General features: G+C 38.4%; 1 protein-coding gene across 5 annotated transcripts in view; it reads right to left on the bottom strand.

Annotated features, from left to right (window-relative positions):
* Positions 1-11,995: 11,995 nt before the first annotated feature.
* The window catches only part of LOC149787331 (uncharacterized), a 99,160-nt gene continuing 89,536 nt past the window's right edge, over positions 11,996-21,619 (bottom strand). For all 5 annotated transcript variants that reach the window (XM_089977874.1, XM_089977878.1, XM_089977876.1 and 2 more), the window contains one exon: positions 11,996-14,648. In XM_089977874.1, the coding sequence (XP_089834000.1) occupies positions 14,280-14,648 (369 nt within the window). In that variant the 3' untranslated portion in view covers positions 11,996-14,279. The remainder of the gene's footprint in view (positions 14,649-21,619) is intronic.

The following is a 21,619-nucleotide window of genomic DNA, read 5'->3' on the forward strand; positions in this document are numbered from 1 at the left end:
TAGGGGTTATCTGTGTGTACTCTTATTAGTCAACATTGTGTAATGGTGTAATGTGTGTGTACTCTTATTGGTCAGCAATGTTTAATGGGGTAATGTGTGTGTACTCTTATTGGTCAACAATGTGTAATTCGGGTAATGTGTGTATGTACTCTTATTGGTGTAATAGGGGTAATATGTGTGTACACTTATTGGTAAAAAATATGTAATAGCGGTAATGTGTATGTACTTTTATTGGTCAACAATGTCTAATGAGGTAATGAGTGTGTACTCTTCTTGGTCAGCAAGGTGTAATAGAGGTAATGTGTGTGTACTCTTATTGGTCATCAAGGTGTAATAGTGGTAATGTGTGTTTACTCTTATTGGACAACAATGTTTAATGGGGTAATGTGTGTGTACTCTTATTGGTCAACAATGTGTAATAGGGGTAATGTGTAAGTGAGTTTGAGTTTAAGAAAATATTTATGTTTCATTAAACGGCTGTAAAGAAACGAGCATGGATCATACGAAATGTACCAGGCAAGAAAAGCCAATCGGTAAATTACGTGGCTCTCATGCTAAATAATATAAATATAAATTTTCGCTATAATTTAAATGTATTGGTTAGAGGATATACGACTATAAATTTATAAAATGACTGGAAATTAACCAAGGTCTTGACATTAATAGAATAAAAAATAAGAGGGAGAGAGAGAGAGAGAGAGAGTAGACGACAGCGCTTTCATCGCATCCAGCCAAAATGTTTGGATCTTTTGTAATCTTTACGCCTTTATTGATCAAGTTTGGTAGAAGAATATTTCTTATTTTCTCGAGTCATCACATTCTCCAGTAAAATCGCAAAATGTTTCCCCCTATCTGCCTCTTCGTAGAGGACTCTCCTATGTTAAGCTAAAAATAATGCTGTTAGTTGACAATTTCTGAAGTAATTGTCCAACAAATTATATCTAATCTCTAACTCGTCCGACATGACTCTATTCTGGAACGAGTATCCAGGACTGCTTGCATTTCTGGTCGATGATGCATCCTTATGCACAACTCAGTAAAGAAGAGATTGATTTTAAAAATACTAACTAGTTTAAAAAATATATTTTATCGAGACTACCTGTCTGAAATTGATATACATGGGCATTTGGGACGCTTGCAATTCATAAGAATTATAAATCGCCGAAAAATGGCAATGCATAAAGCGATAGGAAAGAAGAAGATTACAGACTATCAAGAAAACAATACTGAATTCTGCAATTTTTGAAATGGGGAATTTAGATGCTTTTTCATCAAGTACATATACATGGACTTAGTATTGTTCGTGAGTCGTTAAAATTAGATAAAGACAATTTTAAAACAAATAAACGGTTAAAAACCAGTCTTATCATCTTTGTACAGCATTACTCTAACATGTTAGATTTGCAAATTTATTAATTGCACGCGACCAGCGCAAGATTACGAGAAGATTGCTTAGCAGCAACTATTATACGTTTTGTGCAACAAGACAGTATTTAGAACACATACACATATCTAAATCGCAGCTAACAAGTTCAAGATTATAATTTTTTTATTGTCCATTGAGTAGAAAGGAAACTAAATTGAGACTTTTACGTAAATGAAGAATTTTGCCCGACAAAAAAGTCAATAAATATTATATGACTAAGCATGCAGCTATATATGTTTAGGGTCATATGTCAAGCGATGACTGCGAATACTGAAATCGCTGCCAACCTATTCAAAAAAGTCAATTTAAGTTACGTGACTAAGCATACAGTTATATAATTTTTAGTGTCATGATATTATTGCCAACCTGATCAAAAAGTCAATTAAAGGTACGTGACTAAGCATGCAGTTACATAATTTTTAGTGTCATACTATTACTGCCAACCTGTTAAAAAAGTCAATTAAAGTTACATGACTAAGCATGCAGTTATATACTTTGTAGTGTCATGCTATTGTTGCCAACCTGTTAAAAAAGTAAATTAAAGTTACATGACTAAGCATGTAGTTATATAAGTTTTAGTGTCATGCTATTATTGCCAACCTGATCAAAAAGTCAATTAAAAGTACGTGACTAAGCATGCAGTTATATAATGTTTAGTGTCATACGTCATGCTAACCTGTTCAATTACAGACGTTTTATATCATATACACATCCCTCAGGCTGTAAAAGGTTCATAGAGAGGATCCGTGAAATGTTTACCCCAATGTGGTAAGTAAAACTAAAGGGAAGCTACAGTTATTTATTTGTCAGCAAAATATCATGGTATTTTGTTCATAACTGCACAATTGTTATCAAGTATAATGCAATACACAGACCAGTACCATCCTATTATGCAACAACTGTTATATCCTGCTGCATCAGTCACATTTTTCAAGCCTGTCACCGATCGACGACGTACTCAAATTAAAAGGAGCTGGGTCTGTACTTTTAATGTCAAATGAGTGAGTCGGACAAACCTAAGCTATTTCTTGCCTAGTTGTTACAAACATGTAATATTATTGGCGAATAACTTGACCCTGAAAGTTTGAATCGGGTTACCCGCTTTTAGTATGTTTTGTTTAGTACGTTTATCACCAGCTTCGCCCTGACTAGGATGTCCTTGAAGATTTTTGGTCTCCGGTAGGCTACTACAGGTTTGTTCGGGAGGACTATCTTTAGTGCTTCACACGATTCCACGATGGATCAGTGTTTCAATATGCTTTTACCTACTTTGGGGTTGTCTGGATGGTAGGTCAGGATAAATGCCATCCTATCAGCCTCTTCCTTCTCTCCATATTTTGGTAGGTCATTACGGGTTGTTTGTTTGGCCATTTGGGTTGCCCCCGCTATCTGGGGTCTTTGTCGGGATAACAAACAGGCGAAGCTAACGCCAATCACTAACCAAGACCACCCTAATCGATCTTGCCCCTGTGGCGATAAAGGTGCAAAACCTGTCAACATATGATAGAGACGAGGACATTTTCTAGCACAGTGACTGGAGAAAAACTCAACATACATGGTCCAAATAAAACGTGCAAAACAGAGGATGTAATTTATCTCATCACATGTAAGATCTCTCCAGTATGTCGGAGAAACTGAAAAGCTACACAAAAGGACCAACCTTCATAGATCGGAGAGGATGACAAAGAAGCTGTACAGATGTCCAGTCGCAGAACAATTCTCCTCCCGTGGCCACACTTCCAGTGATAAAACACTTATTGAAATTGTTCACAACCCCAATTGGATTTCCAAAACCAGGAAAGAAAAGGAATCTTACTGGATACGCCGCATTAGAACGTTGAAACCAAGTAGTTTTTATTAGTAGTGGTTATTAGTCACCCAGTAAATTAATATTTAATACAACTTGATAATATAACTTTGGCCAATAACGATTATGTAACAAATTTAAAGTTTGTTAAGGACAACGTTGTAATAAAATACGTCGATAAGATGTTGTTGTTGTTGAGTTTAATTATAGTAGCGTTCGCACAATTGTGCATGTGCCACTTTTTTCTGACTGCACCGCAGCCTGCTAGTTGTTCCTGGGGAAGGGGATGGTGCCACCTCCCCGAGGGCTTTTATCGATTCAAGGAATCTTGATAGTTTGGCCTCAATCTGTGGGTCCATAAAGGTCCCTACAGTTGAATGGTTGGCTGTCATTAGTGGGAAGGAGAGCTCGGGAACGGTCCTGCTTGCTTTACATCGTTGGTTTCTTGTTGCATTTGCCTGGTGTTTTTTTTTTTTTTTTTTTTTTCGAGATTTTTTTTCTTTTTTTTCTTCAAAATGTTCTAAAAGGAGGGGGGATGTTCTATGCTGTTTATAGAGGTTCTTAGTAGATATCATGTATGAAGAGAGATTTTCAAGGTTATTATGGGATTACTAGTCGAGGTGTTTAGGGTGTGTTTCCTACGTTATGTTATTTATAAGTTTTTAGATATTACCTCTTTAAGTGATTTATTAATTGATGTTTTTAGAGACTGAATGTTATTTATACTTTATTTAGCAAGAGACCGGAGTCCTAGCCGATTACACGGTTCGTTAAGGACATCTAGGACAGGAATCCTAGCTGATTACTCGGTTCGTTAAGGACATCAAGGACATCCGATTTTGCGGTTTCCTTAGTTTTTTTATAGGTGCTTCTTAAGTGAATTATTTATTAATACTTTTATAAAATTGAATGATATGTTATGTTTTTTTATGTGGTGGCTTCTAAATTTATTTAGCTAGTTACTGGGTCTTTTGGTTTTGTGGGGATAGTAATTATATTTTGTTCCTATGTCCTGTTGAGTCTATGAATTGATTTATATTTTTATATGCTGATTGTTTATTTTTATTAGAGTCCATAAGTAACTCTGGGTATGTGTGTGGTGATCCAATCTCTTTTTGGTTTTTGATAAATATTTTCCGAGCGGGTTGATATTTTGGGCATATATTGAATACGTGGTGTAGATCTTCGGTGGTGTGGCAGTTAAAGCAGTTAATGGTTGCTGGTTTGGGTCCTATAAACCTTCCAAAACTGCTTGCTAGTTTAGTTTTTCCAGTTATTATCATGTTTATGGTTTTCTGTTCTAAATAGGTACCCTTAGGTAGCTGTATGTTCCTATCTACGTTTATTAGGGTTTCATGGTGCTTTTTACCTTTTGTGGAGGAGTTCCAAAAATCTTGCCATGTTTGGTCTATATATGTTTGTGCGAAGCTTATTGCTTCTGTAGAGCTATAGTTAAGCTTGATAGAGTTTTGATCTCCTAGTTTGGTTTTTGCAACTTTGTCTGCTGTTTCGTTGCCAGAGATTCCAATGTGCGACGGTATCCACATGAGCTCGACTAATTGATGTGCTGTGGTGATATCGTCGATTAATTGGCATGCTCTGTCGAGGAATTATTCCCCTAGAGTGTGTATTGCGATTTTGGATCGATTTGATAACGCTTAGGGAATCGCTTATAATGACTGCTTTAGGTATTTGGTTGTCTTTGACCCATTGAAGTGATTCAATTATAGCCCAGAATTCAGTGGTGTAAATGGAGCAATAGTCAGGTAATCTGGATCCCGTTTGTATATTGAATTCAGGGATGACTATTGCTGCTGCTGTTCTTGGTGGGTTGTTCGTTTTTGATCCATCGGTATATATTTTAACATAGTCCGGGTATTTTTGGTTGATTTCGTTTACCAGTACAGGTTTTAGTAAGTTTTCTTGTCCTTCTTTATTGCCTAATTTGGTAGCTTCATTGTTAATCCTTGGTGGTTTTTGTAACCATGGTGATTTGTTCTGGTCTGTATTGTTTGTTACCTGTTTTTTTTAGTAGAGGTATCTTTTCTCTTAGTTCAAGGATTACTTTGCCACTTGGTGTGATAGGTATGATTTTGGGTTTGAAGACAACTTTACACTTATTTATAGCTATTTTGGTGGGATGGTTGTCTGGGTGGGTATCTAATCGAATGGAGTATCGGAGGAGCAGTTCTTGCCTACGTAATTTTAAGGGTAGTTCTCCTGTTAGTGTTTGTAGTTCTTCTAATGATGTTGAGGGGAGTGTTCCTGTGCATAATAGCAAGGCTTTTCTCTGGATAGTTTCAAGTTTTTGTAGTACAGGCTGCTTAGCCGAGTTATATGCTTGGCAACCGTAATCCAGTTTTGATCTAATTAGGCTTTTATATATCGTGAGGAGGGTTTCCTGGTTGGATCCCCAGTCAGTCCCTGTGATGTTCCTGAGTAAATTGAGATCTTTGTTACAATTCTGGGTGAGTTGTTCAATGTGCTGTTTCCATGTGAGGTGGTTGCCAAAGAACATTCCAAGGAATTTTACTACTGTTACGTATTTGATTAATTGATTTTGTATATAGAAGTTGGGATAGACTAGGTTGTTATTTCGTTTGGGGGTGAATATGATTGCCACAGTTTTTTCATGAGATATTTTGAAACCCCATTTGTCCGCCCATCTCCCTATGTTGTCTAGGCTATGCTGGATTTCTTTAACTACTGTGTTATTGGCAGGATGTCCATTCCTCCATATGCCACTATCATCTGCAAATTGTGACAAGTTTATTTTTGTGGAGGCTACATTGAGGTCAAGGTCGTTTACCATTAGGTTAAATAGTAACGGACTTATTACACTGCCTTGCGGTGTTCCATTTTCAAGTGAAAATTCTTCCGAATGTGTGTTGCCTATTCTTGTGGTAATTTTCCGGCCTGTGAGGAAATCGCCAATCCAGTTGAACAAGCGTTCAGTTATTCCAAATTGGTTTAATTTGGCATTAGTCCATTGGTCCATACTAGGTCGAACGTTTTTTCTAGGTCTAAAAAAACCGCTGTGAGGTTGCGATCGGTTTTCCTATGTGCGTTAAAAGCGAGTTTGATGTCTGTTTCCAATCTGAGAAGTTGGTCAGTGGTGGACCGTTTGTTCCGAAAACCACATTGATTTATGGAGAGTAGGTTATTGGTTTCTAGGTGGTGTTTTAACCTATTTGCAATTATTGTCTCCAATTTTTTGCAAATATTGTTTGTAATCGAGATAGGTCGGTACGAATTTATGTTGTTGGGATCTTTACCTAGCTTGAGGATTGGTATTACTATGGCCTGTTTCCATTTGGTGGGTAGTTGGCCTTTATCCCATATCCTATTAAAGAGTTTGATTATGGATATTGTTATATTGATAGGCAGTTTTTTGTAGATAATGTAACCTAACTGATCCTTACCAGGGGATGTTTCGTTTTTGGATCGTAGGGCTATCTTCCATTCATGTACTGTAATGTCGCTATTTAGGTGAGATTCTTTTGTTCCTTGGTCTTGAAACATTTGAGGTTGGGTTCCCTCCATTAGTTTTTTGTGTTCTTGAAAGTTTTTGGTGTGATTATTGTTGCTACTCATGTTCGAAAAATGCTTCGCTAGGAGGTCTGCCTTATCTTTATTTGTTATGGCTTTTTTAATTTTTGGGGCTGAGGTAGTTGCTTTTCCTTTTATGGCTTTTATCTTGTCCCATATTTGTTTTGAGTTTGATTTTAGACTCGGTTTAGAGCAAAAGGTTTGCCATAGATTAATTTTAGCAGTTTTTATAGTTTGTTTTAGTGCTTTTTCTTTATCTTTATATTGCTGGGAGTAGATAGAAGTTTTGGTGCGTTTATATTTATTTAAGGCCTATTTTTTGTCTTTATGTGCTATAGTGCACTGTTTAGTCCACCATGGTACAGGGTTTTTATTTTGGATATTAGTTGTCTTTGGTATGCATCGGTTAGCTGCTTCTATAATTGTGTCTGTTATGTTATCATAATACATGTCAATACTTCGGCTTTCTAAGTTATCTGGATTTACTCTAGCCAGTAATAATTGGAATTGGTCCCAGTCTGCCTGTTGGTACCTCGATTTAGGTGGGGTTTCGTTAGGAATGTGTTGAATTTTTGTTTGAATATTGATTGTGATGGGAAAATGGTCACTTCCTAACGTATCTTCCTGATCCACCCACCAATTTGTGATTTGAGCCAATTTTGGGGTAGTGATGGTTAGGTCTATGGCTGAGAGAGTGCCATCCTCAGGGTTTAATCTAGTGTTCGACCCGTCATTTAAGATGACCAGATTGTTCTCAGTTATCCATTTTTCAACCATTTTTCCTCTTTGATCTTTCTTTTTACCTCCCCATAATTCACTGTGTGCGTTGAAGTCGCCACAGATCATTAGATTGTTGTTGTTGTTATTAGTGATTGCCTTTAGTGAGATTAGGTTGGTAGGGCAGAAGGTACCCCCTGGGTCGTATGCATTTATTATTTGAATGTTTGTGGTTCCTATATTTATCATTACTGACATTATTTCGATGCTATTATTGATGTTTAGGTTAGGGGGTACTTCTATTACTTCATAGTAGATTAGCGTATCTATTAAAAGAATTGCTAGTCCACCCCCTTTCTGCCCCATGGGTCTGTTTTTAAAGATTCCCTGGGTATAGCCTTGTAGTTTGGCAGGCGTTTGTGTTCTTGTGTTATGAGGGTTTCCTGAAGGCAGATTACGTCTGGTTTTATGGCCGTATTATTTAGTTTGTTCTACAGTTCTGATAGGTTTTTAAAGATTCCTCTGCAGTTCCATTGCCAGATGATGATTTTATTATTTTTTGTACTATTCATTTTTGACGTTGTCTTTATCTGTTAGTCTTGTGGTCCAATCAGCTAGTATGGTGAAAATGGTTTTGAGGGTTCTGATTATGCTACTGAGATCTTGCATTATGGTTCGTGTTGTTAGGTTCATTACTTCCTGTATTAATTCTGTGTTGGGGTGTGTGTTAGATTTGGGGATGTTTGGGGTGACAGTTTTGTTTGTATCTGGAGTGTTATCAGGGTGGTCATGGTTTGTTACAATGTGGGTTGTAGTTTTTGGTTCTTTTGTTTCCTGATTCGAGGGTATGTTTTGTGGTGCAATGTTTTCCCTTCTGATTCTGCGTGGAGAGTTTTGGTGCTCATTGATTGTTTCAGAGGTAGATTTTGGTGTGTTGGGGTTGTTTTTACAAATAATGTTTTTGGCAGAATGGTAGGTGAGGTGTTTTTCGTTCATTAAGTCCACTATTTGTTTCTCTTTTATTGCAAATCTGCATTCTGCCGATCTAGGATAATGGTTTTATTTACAGTTAGCACATTTTTGTTTAATTGTGTGGCATTCTCCTTTGTGTTGACCTCCGCAGTACTTACATCTTGGTTTGAATCTACATCTGAGGGCATAGTATCCCCAGTGCAGGCATTTGGTGCAAAATCTTGGCCTATTTATGTAGTTTTTCAGCTTATGGTACACTCCTGACTGTCCTAGTTTTATTATTGAGGGTATTGGCTCGGTAGCCTCTATAACTGCTTTGTTTGTTCCTTGTCCCTTGTGATTTTTAAGACGATATACTTTGGTGGTCTGTGTTCCATTTGCTGTGAGTTTATGAAGTAGGAGTTCATTGCTTATGTCCTTGTTGTATCCGTTTAGTGCTATTACTTTTTTAAAGATAGTGGTTTTAGTGGGTTCAGCCAGATTAGTTGTGGTTTCACTGTGTTTGGAGTTCGAACTGACTCGTGGTTTCCTCTGAGTGCTATGGTGTCTCTCTACTTTGATCTTTATTGGGCCTATAGTTTCAATTTGGATGAATTTTTCAACCTGTTGAATTGTGCTGCATTGGACAATGAGGTAGTTTCACCTTGGTCTTATCAGTTTGAATTGTCCAGTGTGAATTTTGGCCATTGCTGTCATAATACTATTGGTACTTAGACTAGTAGTTCTGTTGCACCTGCTGCTTATGTATATGGTGTGTTCGATGGAATGATAACTGTACATTTTGTTTTGGGGGTTATGTTGTTGTTTTATTTCCTGTTTTGAGTTAACCTTACTTGTGGGATTTTTTGAGTTGTTTTGGGGTTTTAGCGGGCCCTTGCCATTACCTAGGTATGTGTTTTGGGTTGTTTGGGGTCTTTGGGTTGCCATATTAGTGATGCTGCTGGGTCGTTTTGTAGTGTCTAATTCATTGGATTTGTTCCCATAGGTTGGTGGTTCCCTTGCTGTTATTATCCCAGATGGTCCAGGAGTTTGGCTTGAGTGTCTAGTTTCTTTCCTAATGTTTTGATTTATTGTTGTTTGCTTGATTTCCTGTTGTTGGTTTGTTTGCATGTTTCTAGAACTGGTTATTTCATTTTTGGTGAATTTTGGGGTGCTGGTTATGGTTATGTGGTCTAATTGTGGGGAGTTTAAGGTATGTAGGTTACTGTCAAATTCATTTGTTAGGTTTGGAATAGTGGTGTCTATATTTTCATTTGTGTTTGGTTTTTCCGCTTCCTTGAAGAGGATTGGCGATAGTATTGACATTGTATTTATATTATTCCCTGGAGTGTAGTTTTGTATTTCTAGTAGTTTCTGTTGGTGGGGTGGGGGTGTGTTAATTTTGTCTGCTGGTTTGTGGTTTGTTTGGTCTGTGTTTGAGACCAGATTTTGGGGTCCCAGTGTGATGTTGGTTGAATTCGAGTTTGCTGTGGTTGGTACTATTTGCATTAATCTTGCTTGTTTTACATGATTTATTGGTGCTGTATGGAGTTGTGATACATCCAATATTTTTACTGATTTATTGATAGGGTTGTTTGGTGGTTTGTGTGTTTGCATGTTTGGATTGAACAGAGCCATTTGTTTGGACCTAGTTTGCATTCTTCTACTTAAATTGCGTATAGCACTGAATGATGACTTATCTTTTGTTTTCGTCCTAACCCAGTCTGCTCCTCCGCTAGAAATCTCTCCTTTGTTTTCTGTTACGTGTTCCTATCGTTCCTTTGTTTGATAGTTCCTTTGTTCTGTTCAATTCTTTTGTTCACGGCTTGGCGGTTTGCTAATCGTTTCCTCTTTTTGGTATTATTTCTTTGCTCTTGTTTTCCTGTTCCTTTATTCTATTTTAATTGGTGATGGTGGTGGCCGCACTCAGTAGAACTTTTAAAATTATACACCAAGCCGGTTTTACACAGTAAACAAATCAAGCAAATTGAGAGATAGTTTCCAAACTTGACGTCGATAAGATTACTGGCGCGTTAGATATGGGATCGAATAAGATAACAACGTCATATAATGAAACTGCTGCATATGATATTACAGATAGATCTTATGTTGACCTGAGATCAATTACTGCAACAAACAGTGCTATTTGATGTATCAGGTCGAGCTGCTGATGCACCTTACGTTCAGCAAACCGGTGGTACAATGACAAGTATGTTAAACACTGGTTCGTATAAAATAACAACGACTTATATTCCGGTTGGCTGTCGCATTTGATTTAACAAATAAATTTGATGTTGACGCTGAAATAAGTGCAGCATCAGCAAGTGCAATTACTTCTGCAGATACAAATTATCTTACAAAATCCGGTGGTACGGCAACAGGTACGATTGATATAGTTGATAATAAGATAATTTAAGCGTATGTGCCTATATCTAAATCCCATCATACCAATAAACAGTACGTGGATACAAATAGCAAGTGACTGGTGGTAGTACAAAACGAACTAAGAATCTTGTCGGTCATTTTGTTTGATCCTGTTAATAATAATCTTTATGGTTTTATTGCAACTGCATCAAGTTATTATTCGAATAATAAACCAAGTTATGCATTTTCTTTTATCAACCATATATCTAGCGATTTAGAGGGGATCACAGACGAAGAAATATCAAACTTTTGGATTAAAACAGTGTCCAGCTGCCGTAGCAATATGGAAATTTCAATTACGAGGTCGAATAAATGCTAATATCGGGTACATTTATGATTCTAAATTAGAAGGATCTAACGAAAATAGAGCAACGGATGAGCTGTATAGGGGACTGGGTTATCATTTTGATGATACTTCTCAGGATAATGTTACTACTACTTCTCGGCAATTTACACTTGATCCTAAAGAAATCACAAAACTGTACTCGTATTTCCGGATTTATGTTTTCAACGCTAGAGGTCATTTTCCAGGTTTTGTCGATGTTTCAGATGTATACACTCGATGATCTGGTATAGGTTTGGCGTACCAGCATGATGTGATTTTAATGTAATTATAATATATTTATGTCTATTGATCCTCCATCGCTCAGGGATGCAAAACAGTTTTATAATTTTATACTAAACCCGAAAACGGAGATCGAAATAGTTGATGTTGATCAGCTAGACCAAGAGAACGTGAAAAAGGCAAAATCAGTAAGTATAATTGCTCGAATGAAAAAATTAACTTTTATGTTCCTCCGTTTTAACTTAGAACAGCGACAATTTTGCTAGGGTTTCAGGAATGAGAGGCTTTCAACCGAAATACGTTATCAGAGACTTTGATGTAATCAGCAAATACTGACCTGTAAGTGACTGTGAGGAGCGGCGATTAAAGGTTGAAAAATGTTTGATAAATACACTGCTCGAGCTAAATAACAAAAATGTTTTGACTATTGTTACATCTAACGTTGTAAAAACAAAATTTCATGGTGGTAAGAAACCAGAGCAAGAGCGACTTAAGAAGATTCAAGACTAGCTTGACAAACAAGCTGAAATAAGGAAACACAAGTTTGTAAATAAAATTGTAAGCTCAAGGACACATTTGCTAAACGTCTAACATTTCTTGTACTCGGTATGGACTATTATGATAAAAATACGCTGTTACAAATAGTAGTTAAGAGTACTGACACTTACTTACAAACAACAGCATATCTAGGTTTGATAGACTCTCTCACCAGCGATATAGAAAAGTATAACGTAAATCACATTAATACTGCACTAAACGCATTATCAGAAATTGAGTCTGGAATTGAGTTATATGATGATGTTGAACGAGATATATTTTACCAAGAGCTTGACGAAATTACAGTTGTAGACAACATTATTGACGAAGATTATGAAATACAGAATAGTTCTAAAAGAATTGCATTAAAAAACTCTACAACAGAAGCTGGAAAGTTACTGACAGAAGTAAAATACAAAAATATCAAAGAGCTGATTGCTGGATACCTAAACCTACCCACCATAGATATAGGGGAAGCTGATATTCGCGGTCTTTTAATTTTTGCAACAGCTTATGCTATCCTCAGGCAGCATCTAGTACTTACAAATTGTAAACTGGGTCAGTTATCTTATGTTGTAAGTTATATTGATGAAACAGAAGATATTTATCGTGATAGAGTTAATGATATTACTGAAATACCAACAAATTTTAACCCTCCACAGAATACAGCAGAATAATAAGCGCGCTAAATTATATTCCAATATTACTAACAACAGCTGGAATTGCTACAGCCGATGGAACCGCAAACCCATTATTGTTAATTGTGTCGGGGATAGGTATTTATTTTATCAACAATAACTACAAAAATCGATCCAATATACAAGAACGAAAATACTTCATATCAAATAGCAACATCGACTTATAATAAAATTCTTAATCAACTTCGAGCTTATCTCAGAGGTGAAAAGTTTATAATGTTAGATCTGATACAGGAACTGCGAGTGAAAAGTTTATAATGTTAGATCTGATACAGGAACTGCGAGTCAAAGACGATTTACTCGTAGATATGACACCGAACAGAGTTGCGAGATACGAAAAACGATACTCATTAATTTTGTGTGAAATATAAATCACAGTACGAGCCACCATACTATAAAAATAGTGGCAAAAGGGAGTACTTGACGACCAGGTTGAATGACGTCGGATATCTCTTATCTTGGGTAATTGTTATATTTGTTTTCCCATTGTGCGTAAACATATCCCCTGATGAATCGCTTAGTACGGAACGAAATTTAGAGATTCAGATGGTTGTTTAGGCTGATTTTCAACTTTGCAACTGTTCGATCTCTGAGTGCGAGAGTTTGTAATAAAATACACCCTTAAACGAAACTTGGGCACTTTGAGGTATTTTACAATTTCAGAATTATCCATACAATTATATCACATCTTTTCAATGCATCGCAGTTGTTCTTCCAATTATATCTTCTGTGGCTGAACGCAAGACAATATATCTATCGCGTTTTTCTGGATTTGAACACATGAAATAGTTTCCACAAGTGGATCTAACGTTTGTTCGTATGCCTTAACCACACGGCTACCCAGCTCTTACATATATACAGATGAAATTTAGGTAACTGTACAAAAGCAGAAACCAAACTCCTTGTGTGTAAATCGACGTTTTGTAAAATCTCGGTTAGTTATTAACAGCGCATTCATTTTATTGATCAGAAGTTTGAGCTGCAAGTCACAGCGAGTTATTAATAGTGGACTGGAATTTAGTGTGAATGTTAGATATAGTAATTTTGTGTGAAATATCAGATATAAAAATTGCTATCAATTTTATGTGAAATATATCAGTAGTTTTTTATAAGGTGGTCTTTCTGGATCAAACCCTATTTTGTTTGACGACGTAACGATTATGAAATAGACGTTGTTGCCTCAACAAAGTTGTTTACGTAGCTGTTTAGACTCACTTGAGACGGTTATGGGGAGGGAGAATTATGTTGTCGTCAAATTAAAACTAGGGTTTGGGACCAGAACAACCCCTTTATAAGACATAGATTCACTGCCTATAAAGTAGATATTTTTGAAGCTTAAAATTATAGGAGGCATGCTTCTGATCCAGGAGTACAATTTAAAGCTCGAGGCGACATACTGAATAGATTTACTCTTTTCTATGTTATTTTATGTTGAATATTTAAGTATAGTTTATTTCTGTTCACAGTTGTGTGTACTTTAAAGAAATTGCTTTTCGGGATTAAATGTACATGCAATGCCAAATATATTTCTAAAAGGAATGTTAAGTAACCTGTGATCTTCACATCGAACCAACATGGAAATAAAGAGACCATATAACAACACATTCATCGCATCCAACCAAAAATGCTTGCGCCTCGAAGAATGGGGCACTCATCGTTCGGAACTAATATAGTGTGTATTCGTTTGCGGCCCAGATCTGATACAAGAATATTCTTAATCTCCTCAAAGTCAGCAAATTCTCCAGTCAAAATCATAAAATTCTGGTCTCCTCCACTGCTTCGTATGAGACCTTTATCAACTTGCTCGGTAATGCTGTCTATTGCTCTTCTGAAATAGCGGTCCGGCAAATTGCCTGTCATCTCCATCTTGTTGCGATTTACTTCTATTTGTGAAGAATATGTCGAATTTTGTATCAGCTTTTGGAGCGGAGAATCATGTTCCCTCGTGCAAAAATCATTAAAACTGGCACTCATCTGTAAAGATCCATTGAGTGTAACAATAAAAGAAAGATATCACAAATGACATTCAAAAGAACGATACATGAAACAGAGATATATTATAGTAAGCGATCTTAGACTGACCTGTGTAAGAAGCAGCGGGGGGGGGGGGGGGGGCGAATCGGACATTTTGTCCAATCGTTATTTTGCTTAATTATTACTTTCTGCACTCAGCGGATCCGGTGTAGTCAGCGCTGGTAAAAAAAAACGACGTCGGTCCATCCTACACGATGGTGACGTCATTTGGTTTAATTAATACTTTCTGCGCGCCGATCCCAGCGTCGTCAGCGTCCGGTAAACACAGCGACGACCGCGTCGATGTCATTCCCCCCCTGCTGCTAAGTGGTTATTTACAACTAACCGAATATTTGGTCAAGTCCGATACGATATCGTGTCCGAGGATCATGTAAATTTATCGTTACAAATCCATGTGGGGTCGACTGAGCATGACTAAAAAAGTTTCGAAAACCATTAAAGTCCATGTCACCGCCGCACCATGTCTGCCAAATATTTCGTAGCGTGTGTGTATCAACGCCGTTGAATGCAGCAAGAATATTACAGTTGTCTCTGATTACTTTTGGAATCTGAGTGTATCGTTGAGTGACATATATCACGTCGGTGTTTTTATGCCTGCCTCTGGAAAATATCCTAGCTGGGTTTTTTTGATTGTCTAACATAACATCATCGTACACGACTAGATTGTTAACGTCGCCATCAATATCATCAATACCCGGTGCATCATTGATATATGTAATAAACTCAATAACATTTTTTTCAGCGATCGCTGATGCATTCTCGTTAAAATCTTTCAACACCTCGTAGCATCGTTGATTATCTACGCTAGGAGCAACCAAATACAACTTATCCCACTTCATCCATCTCATTATTAAATTAAGTAATAATTGCGTCTTGCCGGATCCAGATGGTCCGATGATAATCATCCGGATCGAGTTTGGTAACGCTGCAACATGCTTAACTGGTTCTCTCGTTTTAGTTGCCGAAAAATCAATTATATCCATATATCTATACATAAATTATGGATCTATATTGTGTGAAGTGTAGAGTGCGTACTGGCACAAATGATATGACAACCCTTACAACAAGAAATAATAGATCGGCGCTTACTGGTAAGTGTGTACAATGCGGTACAAAGAAATTTAGATTTATTTCTGCTAGACCCGGGGATGCTTTAAAAAAAAGCGAGGAGGTGATATTGCAGCCAAGTTATCAAAACTCCCCGGAACACCGTGGGCAAAGTATCCAGGAGAAAAGCACCTCCCAGGATATAGCTACTGTGGCCCCGGAACACGATTAGATATCAGACTCGATGATCAAAATCAGCCGCGACCCGGTGAGTATCCAATAAACGCTATCGACGAAGCATGTCGGATACATGATATAGCTTATCGTAGCGGTGATCTGCAACAGCGTCATATCGCGGATGTAAAATTAATTCACGCGTTAAATGCTATTCCTGATAAATCCATCAAAGAAAAATTAGCCTCATGGTTGGTAAAATCGGCTATGAAAGGTAAATTAATGATTGGAAGCGGAGCTTCTCGCGCTGGTAATTGAATACGCTAGCGTTTATAATAACAACATGGAATCCATCTATTATTCTCCGAGAGGATACTGGAAAGGAAAGGCCGCAATTGGTAAACTCGCAAGCGCTGCAAAGGTAACAAAGGCCACTGCGGCTAATTGGTTATCCAAACAGGCTATATGGCAAATTTATCTACCACCGCCTAAACAAATAAACTTCTCACACTTTGATGTCAGCGTACCTAATGAAGTTCATCAGGCTGATATACTATTTCTGCCGCATGACAACGGTTACAAATACGCGCTAACCGTAGTTGATGTTGCGAGTCGATACAAACAAGCGGAGCCGTTAAAAACAAAGTCAGCAACTGAAGTAGCCGATGCGTTTGAGCGGATTTACCGAAGGGGTCCTCTGCGCTGGCCAAATCTATTACAAGTTGATCCTGGTAGTGAATTTCGCGGCGCTGTTTTATCAACGCTGAAACATCATAGCGTCGCGATACGACGAGGTCATACTGCGCTACATCGTGATCAGGCAATTGTTGAACGATTCAATCGGACTCTTGCTGAACGGTTATTTGGGTATCAATACGCGAAGGAATTCATCCAAGAAAAACGATCTCGTGAATGGGTTAAAAGGTTACCAGGCGTAATTGGAGCGTTAAATAACGAGATTACCCGAGCAATCAACATGAAGCCCAGCGACGCGATTAAATACGAGTACATACCCGGAAGATCAAAATTAAATAGCGTTTCCAAGCCGATTCTCGGCGATGTCACTGTCAGATATCTGTATGAACCAGGAGAGCTTGAAGGCGGTAAAAAAGAGCTACTGATCCTATTTGGAGTGTTACCACACATAACATATCAACGATAACACGATCAACTGGTAGACCACCGATCTATAGACTGGATTCAACTGCTCCTCAGCGCGGATTTACTCGCGAGCAACTACAAGTTATACCTGACGATACTCAATTGCCCCCGCGTGGTCTTAACTAGCGCCGTTGCGTCTATTACACTCAAGACAAGTTAACCTCACATTGTTTTTGACATGACCGAGACTGTTATCGATCCTATCCACGGTAAATTGGCGAGCGTCTTTATCCGAATAACGCCAGCGCATTACACAATTGCAACTCGCGCAGTGATTATTCTGTGTTGTCGTAACGCAATTATTAATTCGGCATCAATATCAAAATGCCGCTGTTTTTTTTTTATCCTGTTGGCGGTAACCCGAGAGTTTTCTATCAATGACGCTTGCATCGATAATGTCATCGTTGTCGCCGGCTTCGTCGGTGGCTTCGTCAACAACAATTCTTCGAAGCTGATTTATCCTCCGTACTCGGGACACTGCGAGATAGACTAGATTCGACCATTCGATGCGATTATCAACCATCCAAACAATTGTATCCGTGATAGTCAATCCCTGCGAGGAATGTATTGTTGTTGCGTATCCTAGCGTCCACGGGGATTTATCAGCACGTAGCGCGTCCTCGACGACGCTGATATCAACGAGCACGATATCATTCAGCACGAGAATTTGTTTTTTTTGTCAGGCCCGGGATTTCAACTTCAATGTTCTGCCGCCGTGTGTCAGCGGGTCTATAACACAACGGCACTGGACGCGTTGGAAACTTTTCCTTATGCAACGCAAACAACTTCCGCTGAAGTGTGTCTCTGACTATCTTTCTACTCGCTACAATCAAATCGTTTGGTCTCCATGTTTCCCAGAATTCATTTAACGGCGTTTCCGGAATCACCTCGCGGATTATTTCACATTGAACTCTATCCGGCTGTAATCTGATTAATTTTTTAACCTCGCGCAGTTGTTCATCAAGTGCTCGGTAATCAGTATCGGTTTCTTCATAATAGTCCACAAAACCCTTTAACCAATCATGTGGACCCTCGCCGACAAATGGTGGTGGTTGGCCATGGTCGCCACACATGATTACCGCTGTATTAGCGCGCAGCAACCACTCAAGAAACATTTGTAAAGTATCTAACGAAACAGTACATATCTCGTCCCAAATGATAACCTCAGGAATAAATTTTTCCCCCATTCGATCAAGAGTCCACTCACCGCCGCTGTATCGAAAAAAGCTATGATAAGTAACGGCGTCAACATTTCGTTGTTTTATCTCTCGCGCTAGTCTATGGGTCGGTGTAAGCACGATTATACTTGCCCGCGTTCGAAATAATTCAATTGCCCGAGTCGTCTTTCCTGACCCACCACAGCCGCTTAAATAAACTGTTTTATATCTACAAATTGGATCAGAACACGGTGGTGCATTAGACCATTCTGATAAATTATCACCGCGTAAGTAATTATTTTCAACGGTGACATCTGCTGACGGGGAATAATCGCGTCGTATTTCATTTTTAATTCTCCATATACCCCAACTCTCGTCCGGACTAGTAAACTTGGCTATGTTTTCCTTATACGCTACGTCAACATAAAACGAATCAACGGCTACTCTAACCGCGGTGTCGGGAAATCTATTTATCATCGAGAATAAATTGATAGCGGCGTAACCCAACATAGACGCCTTCAAATGTGGATACGCGGGGCTGTCTCCATCAAAGTAGGTAACAACTATACCCAACTTTGTTCCATTGGACAAGAAAGCTGTTTTGCAGTTCACGTATCTATTTTTTGCCACTGCGTCCTTGATTACGAAATCATATTCTGCGTCATCTATAATCAGCCGTGAGCAATATCGTTTGTAGTCGTGGTTTTTTCCACCTTGTGTGAACTTACCGATTATTCTTCTACCGAGATCTTTTGCCTCGCGGTTTCGTTGGTTGAATATCTTTTTGGACCATTCGATGATATATTCCTCGTCGGCATCAATGTGTTTTCTGGATTCATCAATTATGCTATCTAGACGCTCTGGTTCTGGTAACCAGACTTCAGTCTGCGCCCGGTATGATATAATCGCGTCACTAACAATCAACGAAACTAGCATGCTACAATCAATCATAAACCGTAGCAGCGCTATTGGAAGCCATCTCTTTTCAGCCATGTGTCTACCGATCCAAATATAACAACAGCGATGAAGTCCTGCCGCGAATTCAAATGATACTATGCGAGCGAATCCGGTTAAATCAAAATCAGGCAGTGGTCCATTAATAGCAACACGAGTCATTTCATGTCTGGGGTGTCCAAATCGTTTGAAATACTCAGCGGCGGATCCATACCCGAGAAAACTCGCTGGATAACAGGCAACCATATCAACGGAAATCATAGCGTCGCGGTTGTATTCAGTGTTCCATAGTCCACCGTGATAATATTCCAAACAACTGGATTGTACATCCGGTAGAAATTCCTTGCGCGTTGGTCTCCACGCATTTTTCCTTGCTGCAACATGAGCCGCAACCGATGGAATCGTAAAACAATTTGTTAGCAGTTGTTCATCATGCTCTTCAAATTCCATGGCGGTTTTTTTCATCTTGTTGTGAAACGCTTCAGTGCGATATAATTCACCGTTTGGTCTTACAAACTGATCAAAGGTATCCATGTCGTTTTCAGCGCTGCGAAGTAACCACACTGATACAGGGTCGTTTTTACACAAGCAGGCAATAGCATCAAATAGTTTCCTCTCCGCGAGAAAACCATCCTGTATAAATTCCCCCGGGATATACTTTACTGTTCTATCCCGTGGAAATATTGTGACCGCGGGCGTCCACGCGTGTTCGTTATGATCAATAATTTTGATTGGGGCTCCCTTTGATTTATACTTTGATTCATATAATACTTCACCGGTTATCGTTGTAACGGTTATTGGAAATCTCAGCGATGTTTCTAATTTCGCTATGTCGCTGATGGTTGCTCCTCGCTCGCGCACTGTCTTCTCCCATTGGTTTATTTTACTACGTCGTAAATCAGTCAATTTGTTTCCTCGACACGCATTTGTAAAATGCTCTATTATTCGTTCTGCTACACAATTTATCCCCGTTGACTGTTTCATCGGCGCTAGTTTTCCGATATCAGGTTTCTTATTTAACGGGTATATTCCATAGACAACTGTTGTTTCAGGATACGCTCGTTCATAGTATGGTCTGTCAACTCCGCTTAACAGCCCTGGCTTGGAGTCGCGGCTAACAATGACTGTTTTCTTATCGCTGAGAACCGGTTCAAATTTATCACGTATGATCCAATTACCTGATTCCACCCGGACAATGAATTTTACTCTGAAGAAATACCTTTTACCGTCAAGTTGTGATATTATCATTGCTGCGCGGTTGTCGTTCATGGTTGCATCAACAACACCATCAATTCGAAATGTTGACCAACTATGAGATGCACCATCACGCTTAAATTCATTAATACAATCGCGTATTTTATTCAACAGGGTTCTATCGTTTATTAACGCTTTTGGTGCGTCCTTGAGGACTCTATCGAGATTGAACTTAATATTTTTCCAGGGCTTAATTGCTGCTAATCTCTCGAACTCATCCATATAATTAAAACAAGTATTTAAATGAAAGAATATAGTATAATGAATAAATGCAAATGGTTGATGATTGGGTCGATAACCCCGTGCAATAAATCATGTAGAGGTGAATTCTGCGGGTATCATTTACAAAGCGTTCGTAATGGTTCTCTTGGCCCCCTCCCGTGCTTGGTTTGCCACGTTGGTGTAAGAGGAAAATCGCAGTTGTGTATCAATTGTGGCGGAAAGCGATACAGGGAACTAAAACGTTATTATGATAAACGAATAAAAAATGCCGTCATTGACCCCACCGCAGACTTCGTCATCAAAACCCCCCAAGACTATGTTGCAAGGTTTATAATTAAACCAAATAATGAATTAGACAAGTAGTATTATTATACAAATGAACCAAGAATTTCAGCCGCATCCCGTGCTCGTTAATTACGAGGCATCTCGCGACGGTGTTGTTAGAAATTGTAGACTGAAGAAGCCGGTTGGTGCCGTAAATAATCACGGGTATTTGGTGTTTGGTGCCGGGAAAAAAAGCTATTACGTTCATAGAATAATCTATGAAGCATTTAACGGATTGATCAACGACGGTCTTGTTATTGATCACATTGATGGATGTCCTCAAAATAACAGACTGTGTAATCTGCAAGCCATCTCTCAGAGTGAAAATAGTAAAAAAGGCCAAACTGGTAAATATTCAAAGAAAGCAAAGAGTGTAAAATCATTTGATACAACAACACACGAAGAAAAAACTTTTCAGTCAATGAATGAAGCCAGTAGATATTTTGATATTTGTATGCCCTCAGTACGAAAAGTAGCAGAACGAGTATATCAAACAGCGATCTCAAAAAAGACGGGTCACAGAATTCGATTTTCATATATAACATCAAAGGGAGATAACTCGTTTTGTGATAGCGTCGCATGACAAGAGTTACGTCCCTTGAAGTCCAATTAATGTTG

Source organism: Sinohyriopsis cumingii, chromosome 12 (genome assembly GCF_028554795.1).
Source record: "Sinohyriopsis cumingii isolate HCF-2022 chromosome 12, ASM2855479v2, whole genome shotgun sequence".
Lineage (NCBI taxonomy): Eukaryota > Metazoa > Mollusca > Bivalvia > Unionida > Unionidae > Sinohyriopsis > Sinohyriopsis cumingii.